The 17,275-nt window shown below is 40.3% G+C and overlaps 1 protein-coding gene across 2 annotated transcripts in view; it reads right to left on the bottom strand.

Moving 5' to 3' along the window:
• Positions 1-17,275, bottom strand: part of SLC7A2 (solute carrier family 7 member 2) — a 68,678-nt gene that overhangs the window by 21,526 nt on the left and 29,877 nt on the right. For both annotated transcript variants that reach the window (XM_059384505.1, XM_059384506.1), the window contains exons 2-3: positions 2,356-2,746; positions 1,729-1,884 (exon numbers count right to left, since the gene is read on the bottom strand). In XM_059384505.1, coding sequence (XP_059240488.1) covers positions 1,729-1,884; positions 2,356-2,731 — 532 coding nt within the window. In that variant the 5' untranslated portion in view covers positions 2,732-2,746. The remainder of the gene's footprint in view (positions 1-1,728; positions 1,885-2,355; positions 2,747-17,275) is intronic.

Below are 17,275 nucleotides of genomic sequence, written 5' to 3'. Positions count from 1 at the left end.
CAACAAGACATTTGGTATTACAGTATGAATCAAAATTTGTCACTGAAGGTTTTGATTTTCAGAGATTCTAGGGACAAAGTTACCACGTGAGCTTTTAAAGTAAAAACACGCTGGCCAATAACACAGGCAATGCTGCAGGTCAAGGCCGACTCCTGCTCTGGGCTTTCACGATTCTAACCGTGCCATGGCTGCGTGCTTCTCGTCACTTAGAGATTAAAGCCCAATATGTTAAGATGATGGAAATCATCCCTAAATAAAATAGGAGGTGAGTCCTTTAATAATGTTAGCTAGGCTGTTTAGAAAGTAAAACAAATGAAATCTATCACCCGTTGGAAAACAATTGTTGTAATTTTTCTTGACATTACAGGGACAATGCCAAATAGTTCAGAGCTATAAACTTTGTTCGTGTTCCTAACCCTACATGAAATATTTAATTAATGACTAAGTTTTTAAGGGTGAAGTTATTTTTTAAGTCATAGAATTTTACAAGTAAAAAGTTCCTGGTAGAGATTTCTGTCACACCTTTGTAAGCAAGGGAGAAAGCCGCTGGAGATAAGGCTGGACAGGAAAATAATGCGCAGATTATCCGAGAGATATCAGGTAGGAAGTGAGACTACAGATTTTATTCTTAGGGAAATCCTTGATTGGCTGTAGCAGGAGTGCAGGTGAGAATGGCAAAAAACCAGAAAATGTTTAAATAATTAAAAGAGAGATAAGGCGGCAGCAGAGATTAACTATGCCTACAAAATAAATCTAACTGCCATCTAGGTGCTTACTATATACCGGGCAAGTCTCTATCTTATAGACACTGATATAGCCATTTTATGGATGAGCAAACCAAGTCACAGAAAGATTATGCCACTCAATGTGCCAAAGATCGTGCATAGCAAAGTAGGACTGAGAACCTGGTTGTTCTGATTCTAATTCCTATACCTTTCTTTCTAAACTACTATGCTACAAAATGTAAGATATGGGAAAATTCTAGCAACAAGTAACTTTATCTACATAATGTCTACATTAAAAAATCACAGGTGGTTTGAATATGCTTTCTTTTCAGCTCAATACCTACATTACGTAGATGAAGGCATGAGTAGACAGAAATTCTAGAAATAGTATGCTGATAAATTTCCTTAGTTGTAGTTAACCAGATAAAATAAAATTTTAAAAATTATGCATTCTTCATTATTGAAACTTCAATGCCATTCCTGAAAATCTCCAACTGGTATCAAAATGATGTGCCTTATCTTGTTCTTTGGTGCATTCTAAGTAACATTTACTTAGAAGTGCTCTTCCTAGCATTCCACGTACTTTAGATTTATTTATTGTTTTATTTTTTAAAGATTTTATTTATTTATTTGAAAGACAGAGATCACAAGGAGGCAGAGAGGCAGGCAGAGAGAGAGGAGGAAGCAGGCTCCCTGCTGAGCAGAGAGCCCGATGTGGGGCTCGATCCCAGGACCCTGGGATCATGACCTGAGCCGAAGGTAGAGGCTTAACCCACTGAGCCACCCACACGCCCCTTTAGATTTATTTTTTAAAAATGTCTATCACATAAGAAAAAGACATGATTCTAGTTAGTGATGAGGCCCACAGATACCCAATAGTAACCTCAACATATAAGTATGCCACCTTGTCTTTGGAAGTCAGACCCCAAATCCAGTGGTAACTTATTTTCCTGGGATAATTAGTCTGGATTATCCCAGGAAGGAGTGTAATTGGTTTTCTTACCTGCTAGAAGTAATATAAGGCACACAGCAAAAAAGTCAGGATATTCTGCAAGGCCGGTATAATTCATTTTGAAGTATGTCCTGAAAAACTGGCCAATCTGTTTGCTAAGAAGTTCATCAAAGGTGCCACTCCATGCTCTTGCAACACTTGATGTACCTTCCCAAAACACAGAATATTAAGAGAATGTATAGGTCCCTGGGAGAAGATTAACACAACATCCTTTGCTACCCTGTTCTAGGATGAACACGGGTTAGTTCGGACAGAAATGAAAATTCGAATCACATCTAAAATTATCTTGATAATTTCCCAATTCTATGTTAGTAACCACGTTCAAGTCCATAAATGTGGAATCAGCTAGCTTCATCTGCATTAAAGAACTTTTTTTTTTTATTTTAAAGCTGGTTTCCAATCCCACTCAGAAGCATATTCAGAGATGAAGCAGAATCACTGAATTTTGCCATTAGGGAGTATTTTCTACGTGAGATAAATGGGACACACAGGGATCAAGTAATTCACTCATGATCCCATAGTCACTAACTAATGCAGACCTACAAGGATCTCAGCCTCAGGAGCTCTACCATTCCATACAGTAGATTGATTTTTTTTGGGGGGGGGGGGGCAACATACCTATCACATAAGATAAAATGAGATTCCAGCCAGTGATGAATGCCCACAGTTCTCCAACAGTGACGTAAGTGTACAAGTAGGCAGACCCAGTCTTGGGAACACGGGCCCCAAATTCAGCATAGCAAAGGCCTGCCATCACGGAAGCAAGAGCAGCAATGAGGAAGGACACCACGATACTGGGGCCAGAATCTGCTTTGGCCACTTCTCCGGCAAGGACATAAACCCCAGCACCAAGAGTGCTTCCAACCCCCAGGGCAATGAGGTCCATGGTGGATAAGCAGCGGCATAATTTGGAATCTTCTAGACTGTCCAGGGTGACTATTTTTCTCCGGATCAGACATCGGGCAAAAGACAGCGCAGCTCTGCAGGGAATCATTCTGAAGCAGGTAGCCTGGGGAAGAGAAGGGAGAAGCTTAGAAGCAGATCAGCAATCATCATCCCTCCAAGGACTGGCCCAGCTTCTCAACCCAATTATGGCACCATTTTGTTTTATTTTGTTTTGTTTTGTTTTGTTTTGTTTTTACTTGTTCCTAGAAATGCAGCCTAGAGCTATCAAAGAGAGGACGGAAAAGTCAAAGCCATGACTTTCTTAGAGTTCACTCATCGTACCTGGCCTTTTCAAAGGGACTGAAACAAATGGCTTCTTTGGGCAACAAAGGAGTGGAAGCTTTGGGTGATTCAAAAAGATTTGCCATCGATGTTCTTTGTGCTGTTACAGTTTTTAAAGACTGACTGATGGAAATCTCTCCCAGGACATGGCTCATTTGTCCTCGCTACAAACAAGGGGAAGAATGACCTCATCTTTTGTCAATCATTCATTCGACTCCTACTTTTTACACCTTATTACATGCCAGGGATTGTGCTAAGAAATATGCTGAGAATGGCGTGCTGCGTGTTGATGGTCTCCAGCTTTACGAGGCTTGTGGTGTAGCTATTGTCTACAAGCAGGTAAAAGATGCCATCATACATATTTTCCTGCTTTCTCAGATACGTCTCTTTTCATTTTAGTCTGTTTCATTTTAATGTGAAGCCATTTGAAGCCTTTAGAATAGAAAAAAATTCCCCCCAAAACATACTTGGATTTTCCTAAATAAAACTTCTATTCAAAGATACTTTGATGATGAATTTGTAGTAAAACACCCAAGCTTATTTACATTTACTTGAGATTTCTAAATAAATGAATAGCAAATGATAATATTTAGAATAAATAATTCCACACCAAATAGGATGTGTTCTTTTAAAAATGGAATGAATAAGGTAGACACAGAAAGACATACTTCCTGTACCCTATAGGCCCAAACAATCTAACACTGAAAAAAATTATCAGGTTATAAAACAAAGCATGCATCCTAGTAAGGAAAAAAATATTATATGTATTACAGTAAAAAGTCTGAAGTAAAAAAAATCAAAATATTAACCATGATGATCTTTGGGTGGGGGCTAATGTTTACTTCTATGTATTTCACAGAATATATATAATTATTGCTAATATATATTTCTAGATTACCTCCAGTAAACACATATACCTTGTATGAAAAGACCTATAAAAATGAAAAAAACCCTACATGACCTTGTCTATAGAGATGTTTAACTCAGCAGACAGGGAAATAACTGATGACTAGGGATCAGTCAATAAAATAGAATGTTTTTAACTTTCAGAAGTTCAGAGTCAGGCCTGCCACTTCTGCTGCACAGTGATGTACAGACATGGAGTGCTTTCTCCTTTGATCTTATTAAATTCATTATCAATAACCTCAACTCATGAGAGTACAGCTTTCCAACTTTATCCTATAAAATAAACCCTTGAACACTTCTCATCCTTCTTATCTATAAAAGACAACCTTCATTAAAATTATTTTATTTAAAAAATAATAAATAAGATGAATTTTCTATGTTAAATCTAAATGACTTGTTGCTGATAAAAAACACAGGCATTTCTGGGATATGAATAATCTAGTATCACACTAAACCTCGTAGAGAAAGTAACTGTCTGAACATTATTCATACATCAACGTAAACACAAGTCCTTGACTTCAAAAGCAGCTAGTTCAAAGAATTGAGAGAAAAATCACACAGATATAGGACAATGACTGAAAGGTTCCTTGATGGTAAAAACAAAGTTTTACACATCGGTGTTGCCCACACTACCCGACAGAGTGCCGAGCCTGGCACTTCACAAATACTTGTTGAAAAATTTGCAAATACAGGAGCGCCTGGGTGGCTCAGTGGTTTAAAGCCTCTGCCTTCGGCTCAGGTCATGATCCCAGGGTCCTGTGATCGGGTCCCGCATGGGGCTCTCTGCTCAGCGGGGAGCCTGCTTTCCTCCTCTCTCTCTCTCTGCCTGCCTTTCTGCCTACTTGTGATCTCTGTCAAATAAATTAAAAAAATTTAAAAAAAGTATTTAAAAATTTGCAAATACACACAACGTCTCCAATTTTGCCAATATCCTAGCTTCCAAAGGCAAAACATAATACTTCTCTAAATCAAATGTGTGTCAATTTCTACCTTACCTGGCCCTTAAAGAGCCATTTCTCAGATAACACAACTAGGAGATAAGGTAGAAAGTGATCTTTTTAAAAAAGAATCAGGAAGTGAAAAGGTGAAGTTAGAGAAAGACCAACCGAGACAGGGGGGAGGGGAAGTGAAGGCGTTTACTAAATGCTGACCTTCTGGAACTTTCAAGTGTGTTTTTACACACTTGAGAGGCCGGCAGAGATCAAGAAGTAGGGATCCCTGCCAACTGAAGAGGGCTCAGAAATGAAGAAGCACTGAATTTTAATAATGATTTAGGATCATGAGGAAGTGCGAACGTGTCATGGACAACTTTAGGAAAAAAGTGATGGGCAAAGTGAGCACACCTGTTCTTCACTTAACTAAATGAAATGCTCTGGATAAAGTACTTGATCAGCCCCAGATTTTAAGAATAAAAGATGCAAAAGGAAAACTAAGAAGAAAGGTGAGTGGCACGATTGTGGGGGAACTTTCATTTATTTTTTTAAATTCTTTTTTTTCTGGTAACATGGCCACAATGTTGCTTGTGAAATTTCTAAAACAAAACAAAACAAAACAAACAAAAAATGCACACAAAATCCACCCTTAAAATGAAAGGGCATAAGCCAGCCAACCAATACTACATACTCTTTGAAGCGTTAAAAATAGTGAAAACTTTTATAAACATTTACCCCAAATCAATACACGAGTGACCCTCATCTTTCAATAGGAAAATGAATTTCATTTGCTCCAGATCTATAGGAAGCAGAATGATTTACAGAAATGGATAGCTTTAATCAGATGAGATTTGATAGCCACTGCCTCTGCTGTGTTAAAAACGGAAAGCATTTTATGTTCAGTGTTTCTGTGTTGCCCTGAGGAAATAGGACAGAGCTCCCATTTGTCAAGTACTCATTTACTTTGAGTAACAGAAATGCATACGTCAGAAACTCTTCTCAGAACGAACAGGTTACACAATGTCCCTCACAAACAGCCTCAACTACGCACACCTATCTGATAACACGCTGATTGCAAAAGCCGTGACACAGAACCAATTTTACAGAAATATAATGGGATGGAAGAAAAGCAACGTAAAAACATCCTGGGTCAGCTTAATGAATCATTCTTAAACAAATATATATTAAATACTGGTAGCTATATCATGTAGCATGTAGTGACTAAAGAAAAAAGAACCCCGTGCTTCTGTAAAATGTGTTTTTGTGCAGACGGAATGATATTTGAGGTTACTATCAGTGATAGAATCTGCTATTTACATATTTTTATAACTCGTCCTTTAAAATGTTTTAAAAAGATAGGCTCCTTATGCGAGAGGGTTATGATAGCTTTATCACACTTCTCCAAGTGCTTTTCATTGCTGGAAAAAAAACACCTACTCATACATATCCTTTGACCCAGGTCTGTATCCATTGTCTTTGCCTGGGCTTTGGGAGGGTTGTCTCATCAACAAATTATGCAGGGAGAATATGCAGGAATTTTGAAGGTAGTTCCATTGATCTGGAGGGCACAGTTTTCCCAAGAGCAGACAACGATCCACACCATCATATCCACTGTGAGCTATTGCTCTTAGTGACCAAGGACTAGTATTATTTCCTACAGAAATGTATAGTAAAGGACAATCATCTAGGCTTTTGGAAGAGACTTTTGAAGGAAAGCTTAGATCTGAAAATGCTATTAACCAAGGGAGGGTTAGAAGGGATCTACGATATATTCTCTAGCAGAAAAATCTCTGAACGAATTTAATGAGCTTGATGATAGTTAGATCTTCCCTCAATCCCTCCCTTGTTCCTAACCCTAAATAGAACTGTTTCAAGACACCTACCTCTTGAAGGAACCCTATTAATTCTTGCCAGAAAGCCAAATTACTTCCTCAACAGCTTGGAATCACCTCTTTCTTAAATGTCTCCAACCCAGGCTACAAACCTTATAGGAGAGAATTTCAGGTCAAGTCAATTTCTAGTCCTGAGGATGTGACCGTACCCCCAAAGCGGATTTCCCTTCACCTAACCACAGAAACCTTTTAGAATCTGCTAAATAGTCAAAAGTCAATCCTGGATTTTCACTTGGGTTCAAATGTCTGATGTAGTATTTAATCTCAGAGAAATGAATCTTTGCTTTCCTAAGTAAAGTGAAATCTCACACTTAATCCTCTGTATCAGGCCCTGGCAATAAATCTTACAGGAAAAAGCAGCTGCAGCAAGACAGTGGACAGGTCTTCCAACAAATCCTCAACAAATTAGCTGCTCAGAAACCGAACCAATTTTTCTTGCCTCATTTGAGTTGCTGGTTTCATGATGAGACATTCCGCACTTTAAATTTCTGGACTGACGAGGGAAAAGAATTAAAGCATAGAGAACTGGGATCTCTGCCCCATTGTGTTTTTTCTCTCTTCTGAGCTAGAGCTTCAGGGTTTGCCATCTCCAAGCTCAGCACTAATTACATGTCTAACAAGTTTAAAGTTCAAAAACATATTTCCAAGTTATATTGTAGGTTAAATAATTTAGTGAAAAGGAGAGGAGGGATATGGACATAAAATACCATGAAATTACTGACTTTCATTCTTTTTATGTATATTTAAAAGATTAATTTCTGAAAAATATATTGAAAATATAGTGCAGGATAAGAGATCATAGAAAACGGTCAACTGTTCACTTTGGTTAGTTAAAAAAAAAAGCAGACAACAATAAGTCTTTGCATTTAAACTTAAAACCTTCCTTTTTTGGAAAAACAAAAATACTTTTTCATATACATTTCACTTATATTTAGTCCAAAGCTTATCTTTTCTCCAAATCAAATTTTTGGACCAATATTGTCTTCCAAAATTTTCTTCAGTTAGGTGAATACAAATGTATAAATAAGTAAAAATTAATGACCCGATTTAGGTCAATAATCAATATAGCGATGACTTTTACATTTTCTTCCCTTTTACATTAAAGCAGTACTATAAGGAAGTTACACTATTTCAAAACTTCTTTTTTTTTTAAGATTTTATTTATTTATTTGAGAGTGAGAGAGCACGAGCAGGCAGAGCATCAGGCAGAAGGAGAGGGAGACACAGGCTTCCCCACGGGCAGGGAGCTCGGTGTGGGACTGGATCCCAGGACCCCAGAATCATGACCTGAGCCAAACACAGACACTCAACCAAATGAGCCACCAAGAAGCCCCTATTTCCAAATTTCTGATACAAAATACAGACAGAAACAAACATCTTTCCTAAGGACATCAAACAAATGAACATCTGATAAGAGTTTGCAAAGGTAGATGGTGCTTTGCAATGTGAGCCCATTCAGCTTTATTTAAGTAAAGGCAAAGATACAGGACTAAGGCATCCCTAGCTGTCTCAATGAGATAGATGCAGAGCAACGAAAAAACATTAAGTTTTCCAGGGGCACCTGGGCCGCTCAGTTGGTTAAGCATCTGCCTTCTGCTCAGGTCCTCAGGTTGTGATCCCAGGGTCTTGGGATCAAGCCCCTGTGGGGGGGCTCCCTGCTCAGTAGGAAGTCTGCTTCTCTCCCTCTTCCTCTGCCCCTCGCCCTCAAGGTTAAACTCTCTCTCAATCTCTCAAATAAATGAATAAAATCTTTTTTTAAAAAAACCCTAAAACATTAAGTTTTCCAGCTTCAGTTTTTAGGGTTGGAAAAAAGGGGAAGATAAAAAAAAGAAAAAGAAAAAGAAAAAAGAAAAGAAACCAGAGCCCTCAGCACCTTGGTAACCAGAGTATCTGCCCAGTCAGCATCCCACTTCCATGGTCAAGCATCTTGGTGGCACACTTCGGCACCAGGCAGACGCCCATTCCCAGTAGGTATTGCGATCTCTGGCTAATAAATCACTCTGAATGCCAGAGGGTACCACCTGTTCCCTTTCCCCTGGCAGCTATGGAAGGAAGTGTCCTCTGCAGGCCTCTGTCATCGTCTATGGACCATTTCCAACATCAGGAGAGGCCTTTTCCAAAGCGATTTCACACCCATCACAACTCTGTGTTATAAAACTGACTAACATTCATTCACCATTTCCCACATGCCTTTTAGTTTATTCCTTGAAGAATCTTCACAGCATCTGTATAAGATCAGGACTTTTGTCCTGATCCATATAAGATCAGGACTCACAGCATAGATGAGGAAACAGAGACAAAGAAAGGCTGGGCGATATTGCAGTCAGCAGGCGGAATGAGGGGTGAACCCAGGGGATGTGACTCTGAAGCTTTTATTCACAGCCGCTAACTAGGCTGTCCCACCACCTTGCCAGGGAGCTGTCCGGACCCACCTACCCACACCTCCTTTAAAGAAGAAAGAGGATCTGTTCCCACTGCACTGTCTGTCCTGCCATCCCTAAGCCACAGGTAACCAGACCTGAGACAGGCCCCCGACTCAGGGTTCAATATCCAAAGGCTGGGTACGCTCAGTTCTTGAAAAATCTGAGTATCACAGCTGATAGGGTCAGATGGTGCTCAGGCGGAAGTGATGCACACTGGATGCCAGGCTGACACTCGGTGGAAACCAAGTGGCTGAGAGCAAAAGCCAAAGGGCAGCAACTCAGGAGAGCAGAGAGATCAGCGCCCCCAGCAGGGAGATGCAGAGGAGAAGGCAGGGGTCAACCTCTCTCTTTCCTGAGGCCTTGCTGTCCTTCCTGATCTGGGTGTTTTGAGAGTCCCCGGAGTCATTTCAACAAGTTTGCTGCTCACATAAGCTATTTTCAGTGTTCTCTGTTCCTTGAAACCAGAAGCTACTAAAGAAAATTAAGGTGGCATGAGTTGGTCTTACCCTACCAGGCTCCACTCCCAATTTCAACCCTTCAAGTCTTGTGCTACTTCATGCCATTTCTGGTGAGTTTCCTGATAATTCCTTTTCTTTCTAAGAGCAGGTACTCTGATGGAATAACTTGTTCAGATGTTTTTCCAGTAAGGTACTCACTGAGTGGAACATGCATGAGGCCTATCCTTTATACCGACCTACCTGAAAGACACAGCTTTTTACAAGGTGGAAAAATGTTTTTCTTCTTGGATATATATATTATCCAATCTGGACTCCTGATAACACTACTTCTCCAATGCTCACTATTGATCAAGGAGACCCTACCCCTGGTCAAAGTCTCAGAAACAGCAAGCAAGGGTTCTACAGTACCTACTAAAGACGGCCAAACATTTTTTTTTCACCGGTGAATTATAGAAGTAAACCAACTTTCACCTAATGAAAGGCGGGACAGCAAAGGAAGCACAGGAAGTATTTCACCACATTGCGGAAGGTTAAGAGTTTCCGGGGTCAGAGAAGGATGAGCTGGATTTGGCCGTCTGAACGTGCCCTCGAAGGAGTGCAGGAAGGGCGTGGTTGAGGTTATGCGTGCTTTGGGTGGGGAGAATGACAAGTGCAAAGGAACAGAAAGTGGTTCAGTATGTTATAGAGCTCAGGGGCTCAAGGAGAAGCTGGAAGAAAAAGGGGTTGGCAGAGGGGTCCCTAGGCCATGCAAGGAGCTTGGCCTTTATCCTGAGAGGAGTGGGGAATCACCAAAGGGCTTTAGGCCAGATACACAACTTGACAACTATTATTCTGACTGTGTTATAGGGAAGGGATGAGAAAGATCAAGACTGGAGTTAGGAAGAAAGGAAACCAGGCTCCTGGAATGATCAAGGCACAAAGAACCATGACCTGCTCCAGGGTGAAGTCAGGGAGGTGAAGTGAAAAGAATGGAACTCTGATCTGTTCAGGAGGTAAAGAATAGAGAAGTTGTGGAAGTTGGGCCCACGGCTTCTAGATGGTTTATGTGTCCTTCACTTAAGGAGTAAGAGAGTTTCTTTTTTTTTTTTTTTTTAAAGATTTTATCCATTTATTTGACAGAGAGAGATCACAGGTAGGTAGAGAGACAGGCAGAGAGAAAGAGAGGGAAGCAGGCTCCCCGCCGAGCAGAGAACCCCATGTGGGACTCGATCCCAGGACCCGGAGATCATGACCTGAGCCGAAGGCAGCGGCTTAACCCACTGAGCCACCCAGGCGCCCAGTAAGAGAGTTTCTTTCTGACCACTCTGATTTTGAGATCTGCATGGGGCTTTCACACGGTCAACAAAGCTGAAGAGCACAGAAGACAGGAGAAATGAGAATTATCAGCACGGAGAGCATGATTGAACAATATCACCCAGTGACAGATAGAACATGAGAAGGGAAGGGAACAAAACACCAAGGAGCCACACATTTAAGGAATGGGAAGAAGAGGAACCCACAGTGGAGCTGAGAGGAAAAGACAAGAGTGGTAGAAGGAACCAGAAGTTCTGACCCAAAAGGGGAGTGAGCCTTTGAGGAGTGAAAGAGTGGTCAACGGGATCAGACAGTGCTTGAAAGGAAGGAACAAAGTATGATCTAGGGATTTAATGCCAAGGAAGTCTCTCGGGACCTTGACCGAAGAGATTTCCACGGCTTTGGGAGGGTGTAAGCCAGGTGCATTGGGCTGACAAATGACGAGAGGTGGGGGAATCAGAGACAAGCTCTGGTAGTTTTTTCAAGTGGATGATATGAGGGGCCCATGGAGTTGAAGGGAGAGTTTGTATAAAGAAGGAATGTGCTGTGTTTAGACCCTGAAGGGAAAGCTCCTAGAGAAAGAGAGACAGAGAGGTAGACCACAGAGAAGGGAGAATGGATCAAGAAAGCCCTTGAGATGTGGAAGACTGGGATTCAGAGCTGAAATGAAGAATCAGGTAGAAGAAGAAATGGCACCTCCATGCTGGTAGGACAGGGTCAGACGAGTTTGTAGGCTGGGGGAAGACTGCCTACAATTGTAGACTGCCTATAATAGGATGGAGCATCCTATTGAGAACCCCTAAAATTCTAATTTTATGTGGCATATAGCATTGACCCTTAAACAACACAGGTTTGAACTTCACAGACCCGCTTATGCCCACATTTTTTTCAATTAAAGCAGTACATTATAAATGCATTTGTTCTTCCATAAGATATTCTGCCTAACATTTTCCATTCCCTAGCAGACTTTAATGCATAGGATAGATATAAAATATAAAATATGTTCTAACTATATTATCTGTAAGGCTTCTGGTCAACAGTAGACTATTAGTAGTTAAGTTTGTGGGGAGTCAAAGGTTTTACCTGGATTTCTAACTATGAGGAAGATTGGCTTCCTGACCCCCCATGGTGGGGGCAATTGTAGTTCATAGATGACAATAAAAGGGAATGAACAAGTAATGTCAGAATGACTGCAGCAAAACTGTCCATGGATGTCTTTTGTTTTGTTTTGATCATCAAAAACTTGTACTCCCACTTCACCTAAACATGAAAAAATAAATGCATAAATAAACTATACACTTCTAGAATACAGTTAAAACGTCCATGTCTGGCTCTGCATACTCAGAAAACAGACAATAGTAATATGTGGCACGGTGACTTTGTGGAACATTCTACATAAATGTGCTTTCAGCTAACTAATGCTAAAATCTCTAAATCACCGACTACTGTTGCTCAGATTTTGCCACAATTCAGTGATCCTCCTGAATGCTCCTGAATTCTACTGTGGCTGTCTGCTGTGCTAACGGGGGCTGAAGCTGCTCATTTTGTAAGACAGTGATACATTCGGTATTCCTTCTCAAGGAATTGTTTAAAAACAAATAAATAATATTACCATCATTCTGATTTTAATCCACTGACCACACAAATCAGAGCCATCTCAAGGATGTCAAAAAATCCAGATGAGGGGCACCTGGGTGGCTCGGTCGGTTAAGCGTCTGCCATCAGCTCAGGTCATGATCTCAGGGCAGGGTCCTGGGATTGAGCCTCGAATCAGGCTCTCTGCTCAGTGGTGAGTCCGCTTCTCCCTTTCTCTCTGTGGTCTCTCTCCCTCTGTGATCCCTCTCCCTCTGTGATCACTTTTGCTCTTTCTCAAATAAATGAATAAAATCTTTAAAAAAAAATCCAGGTGAGCTGAACAAACCCAGGATCCTGAGCCATTGTTCAGGAAGGATTTTTGTTTTTTGTTTTTTGTTTTTTTAAACCCCATTTCTATATCAGTGGTTGAATTTCAGATTAAAGAATCCAGCAGTGTGTTCATGGAGTAGGACAGGTATTAAAAATACAAGAAAGCTCTTTTTGTTTGAAGAAATACTTTTGAAGACTCTGATTTCCTCTAATCATTCTCTTTCCAAACAGAGCCAAAGAATCTCTCTCAAGTCACCCACCCCCCTATACCCTACCCAAAATGCTAACTATAATTCATTGTTAGAATTCAACCACTTTTGTTTCAATGCTAAGCAAAATTCCTTCCATCAAAGTGGGGCAGAAAAGGAATTCAAACAGAATTCAGATTCATTTTTAGTTGAAGTTCATCAAATCTAGATGGATATTATGTTGAATGTCCCATGGTTTATGGTTTTGCTGAAAGTCACTTCTTGAAAAATTGTCTTTTTGAAGTTATATTTTCAATTTTGCAAAGTGCATTCTGATTTGATACTGCTAGAAATACAAAACAATGTGTCACCAGAGATTTTTATCATTAGCCTATTGGCAGATTATTAAAATACTGCTATTGGCTAAGAGATATTTGGAAGTTCATGTTGGATTCAGATAAATCTGAATAAAACATTTCTATTCTGCACTCAGAGAAAGTAATTAAAACAGTGCCAGTTCTTCATCATCATGATTCATAGCTGCTAAGATTTAAGTTTAGAAGATGAAAACTAAGGAGAATTTTTAGAACTAAAATAACTTGAAATAATGAGGTCCTTAACACTAAGGTCTGACATTCTTGTCACATTTATGTTCTACTTATTAATATGCCATAACTGCAAACAATTTCTACAACTTAAGTTTTCAACAAAAACTTTCTTAATTTTTAAGGGGCGCCTGGGTGGTTCAGTGGGTTAAAGCCTCTGCCTTCGGCTCAGGGATCCTGAATTTTGTATAGATACCTAATAACTACTGAAATCTTTTCCTTAATAAATAGTAACAAATCCTTAACATAAAATATTAACCTGCAAACTATTAATCTGAAATTCCTGGAAACATCTATTTTGATTTTTAATTTCCAATAGCAATGGCTTAAGTTACTCTATAACTTAGAATTCAAATTATCTCATAATCTGCTAACAACTCTACTTGGTAATGGCTGATCAATGACAGTTCCCTAAAATAAGTAAATTATTTAAATGTGTGAAGAGTGGGCTCCACAAGGAATATGATTTATAAAAACAAAAAGTACATTTTGAGCTTATCTTTGTGTATGGTGGAAGAGAATAGAAGACCTCAACATGAGACAGGAATCCATCAGAATCATAGTGGAGAACACAGGCAGTAACTTCTTCAACATCAGCCACAGCAACTTCTTTCAAGGTATGTCTCCAAAAGCAAAGGAAACAAAAGTGAAAATGAACTTTTGGGACTTCATCAAGATCAAAAGCTTCTGCCCAGCAAAGGAAACAGTCAACAAAACAAAGAGGCAACCCACGGAATGGGAGAAGATATTTGCAAATGACAGTACAGACAAAGGGTTGATATCCAGGATCTATAAAGAACTCCTCAAACTCAACACACACAAAACAGATAGTCATGTCAAAAAATCAGCAGAAGACATGAACAGACGCTTCTCTAAGGAAGACATACAAATGGCTAATAGACATGTTCATTATGAAAAAATGTTCATCATCACTAGTCATCAGGGAGATTCAAGTCAAAACCGCATTGAGATAGCACCCCACACCAGTTAGAATGGCCACAATTAACAAGACAGTAAACAACATGTGTTGGAGAGGATGTGGAGAAAGGGGAACCCACTTACACTGTTGGTGGGAATGCAAGTTGGTGCAGCCACTTTGGAAAACAGTGTGGAGATTCCTTAAGAAATTAAAAATAGAGCTTCCCTATGACCCTGCAATTGCACTACTGGGTATTTACACCAAAGATACAGATGTGGTGAAAAGAAGGGCCATCTGTACCTCAATGTTCATAGCAGCAATGGCCATGGTCGCCAAACCGTGGAAAGAACCAAGATGCCCTTCAACGGACAAATGGATAAGGAAGATATGGTCTGTATACACTATGGAGGATTATGCCTCCATCAGAAAGGATGAATACCCAACTTTTGTATCAACATGGACAGGACTGGAAGAGATTATGCTAAGTGAAGTAAGTCAAGCAGAGAGAGTCAATTATCACGGTTTCACTTATGAGTGGAGTGTAAGGAGTAACATGGAGGACTTGAGGAGATGGAGAGAAGTGAGATGGGGGAAATTGGAGGGGGAGATGAACCATGAGAGACTGTGGACTCTGAGAAACAAACTGAGGGTTTTGCAGGGGAGAGGAGTGGGAGGTTGGGTGAGCCTGGTGGTGGGTACTATGGAGGGCACGAATTGCATGGAGCACTGGATGTGGTGCAAAAACAATGAATTCTGGAACATGGAAAAGAAATTTAAAAAATAAAATTTGAAAAAAAAAAAAAGTACAGAATGTTAGAAGACCTGCCAATAAAGCAGAAATTTTAAAAATGTGTAGACCTATAGGTACTACTCACAGAATTTCTTTTTAAAAACATTCATTTTTAATCTTTTCATTAGCCCCAATGACAAACTACTATCTTGGCCTTCTTGCCAAAATCGCTCTAAAAACTCTCTAAAAACCTCTATAAGTGTTCTGGATTACAATGTGGCAAAGGATCACCTGGGGTAGTAAAAGAAGAAAACTGTAACAAAAAGATAAACTCCCTTCAACCCCACAACCCCTCCCAGGAGCGGTTTCATCTGACCTTCAGAGCCTTTAGCACCAACATGCAGAGAGAGAAATATCACATGTAGGGCTGGGAATTCCAGCTCTGTCCAGGAAACCAGACTGTTAAGTCCTAATCCTGACTTTACAGGATCATGCCTATAAGAGGAAGCAACAATTTGAAATCAAGCTGTGCAGAGATTTGGAAAGAATGATTTTGGTCAAAGAGAGTTTAATGTCCGTAACTTTAAAGCACGCTTGGAAATGCTTCGGATTCTCAGCATACTCCAAAATAACAGAGGATTATGAAATACAGGGACGAGCTGCACTTTAATTCTTGGGAACTATTTAGTTACACTTGTATCTAATGTGCCTCCCGCCATGTCTCCAGCAATCGCCAATACCTAAGCCTGAGCCCATCTGCCACTGGGTTCAGCCTGCGGTTCTTCCTAGCCTATTTTGCTATTCTCCACATGAACATTCTAACCCACTTTGCCCACCGACTACCCCTTGCACATCTGTCTTCTCGCCCACATACAGGTAACAAGATTTATTGGCCTGTGTGTTTCCAGTCACTTCCTTGTCCTCTATGAAGGGCTGGTTCCCAGGCCCTCTGAGTCACTGAAGAGACAGCAAGAAGGTTCTTTCTTGTCTTCTCTGTCAGCTCCTGAGTTTCCTCTGAACTCAAAGAAGTAAAACACATACACCACACACTTAAAGAAATTAAAGCCAAGAAGCGGATGTGTCTAATAAAGGGCTAGCAGTGGGGGTGGGGGAAGGCAAGAGAACACTACAGCCCAGAGCAGGTCCACTGGCAGGGAAAGTGGGGGGAGGGCTGGTGTGGAGAAGGAGCTGAATGTCCTTCCAGAGATACAAGGAAAAGTCGAAATTCTGTTTGGGTACAGCATTGGCAGCTGGTCAGTGTTTCTTTGAATATGACCTCCCACCATGGGACTGGGTCCTATGACACTTGGATAGTGATATTAACTTTCAGTTATACTATGCTCCCCAGTGAAGGTAAAACTGCTTGTTTGGTGCAAAAAAGATTGCACACACTTACATATCATCACTTCTAAGTAGGATTTACTTGGCTTAACATAAAGGGCTGGCAATTAACTTCTAGGAACCAATCGGATAGAACAAGCCAAGTGAGGACAGCAGGCAGACATCAGGAAAGGGAAAGAGACAGTCGTACCAAAGATGGGAAGTGAAGGACCATACTGTGATCACTGCAGAGTGTCGGGAAAGACAAATGCATCTGAATTATTCTGCAAAGATTTTAAAGATTTTAGTGATTTATTTGAGAGAGAGCTTGAGCAGGAGGGAGTAGGAACGCAGAGGGAGAGGGAGAAGCAGAGTCCCCACAGAGCAGGGAGGAAGCAGAGTCCCCACAGAGCAGGGAGCCCAACATGGGACTCCATCCCAGCACCACCAGATCATGGCCTGAGCCAAAGGCAGTTGCTCAACCAATGGAGCCACCCAGACACCCTAAAGTTCTTTTTTTTTTTTTAATTGAGATATAACGGATGTATCACATTATGTTACAAAGTTGGTTTGTTTTTTTTTTTTTAAGAATTCAGTTGTTTAATAATCCCCAGTGACATTTAATCTTAAAACCTTTTTAACTGCTCTTAAATTTTAATTATAAAGTTTGGTAAATGTATTTTAGAAATCTTAACATCACATTTGAAACTCTAGCGGATACTTCTCATAGGGGACTTTGG

Source organism: Mustela nigripes, chromosome 18, assembly GCF_022355385.1.
Source record: "Mustela nigripes isolate SB6536 chromosome 18, MUSNIG.SB6536, whole genome shotgun sequence".
NCBI classification, from domain to species: Eukaryota; Metazoa; Chordata; class Mammalia; order Carnivora; family Mustelidae; genus Mustela; species Mustela nigripes.
Note: the sequence above shows the minus strand (reverse complement) of the source record. Positions and strands in the feature narration are given on the sequence as shown.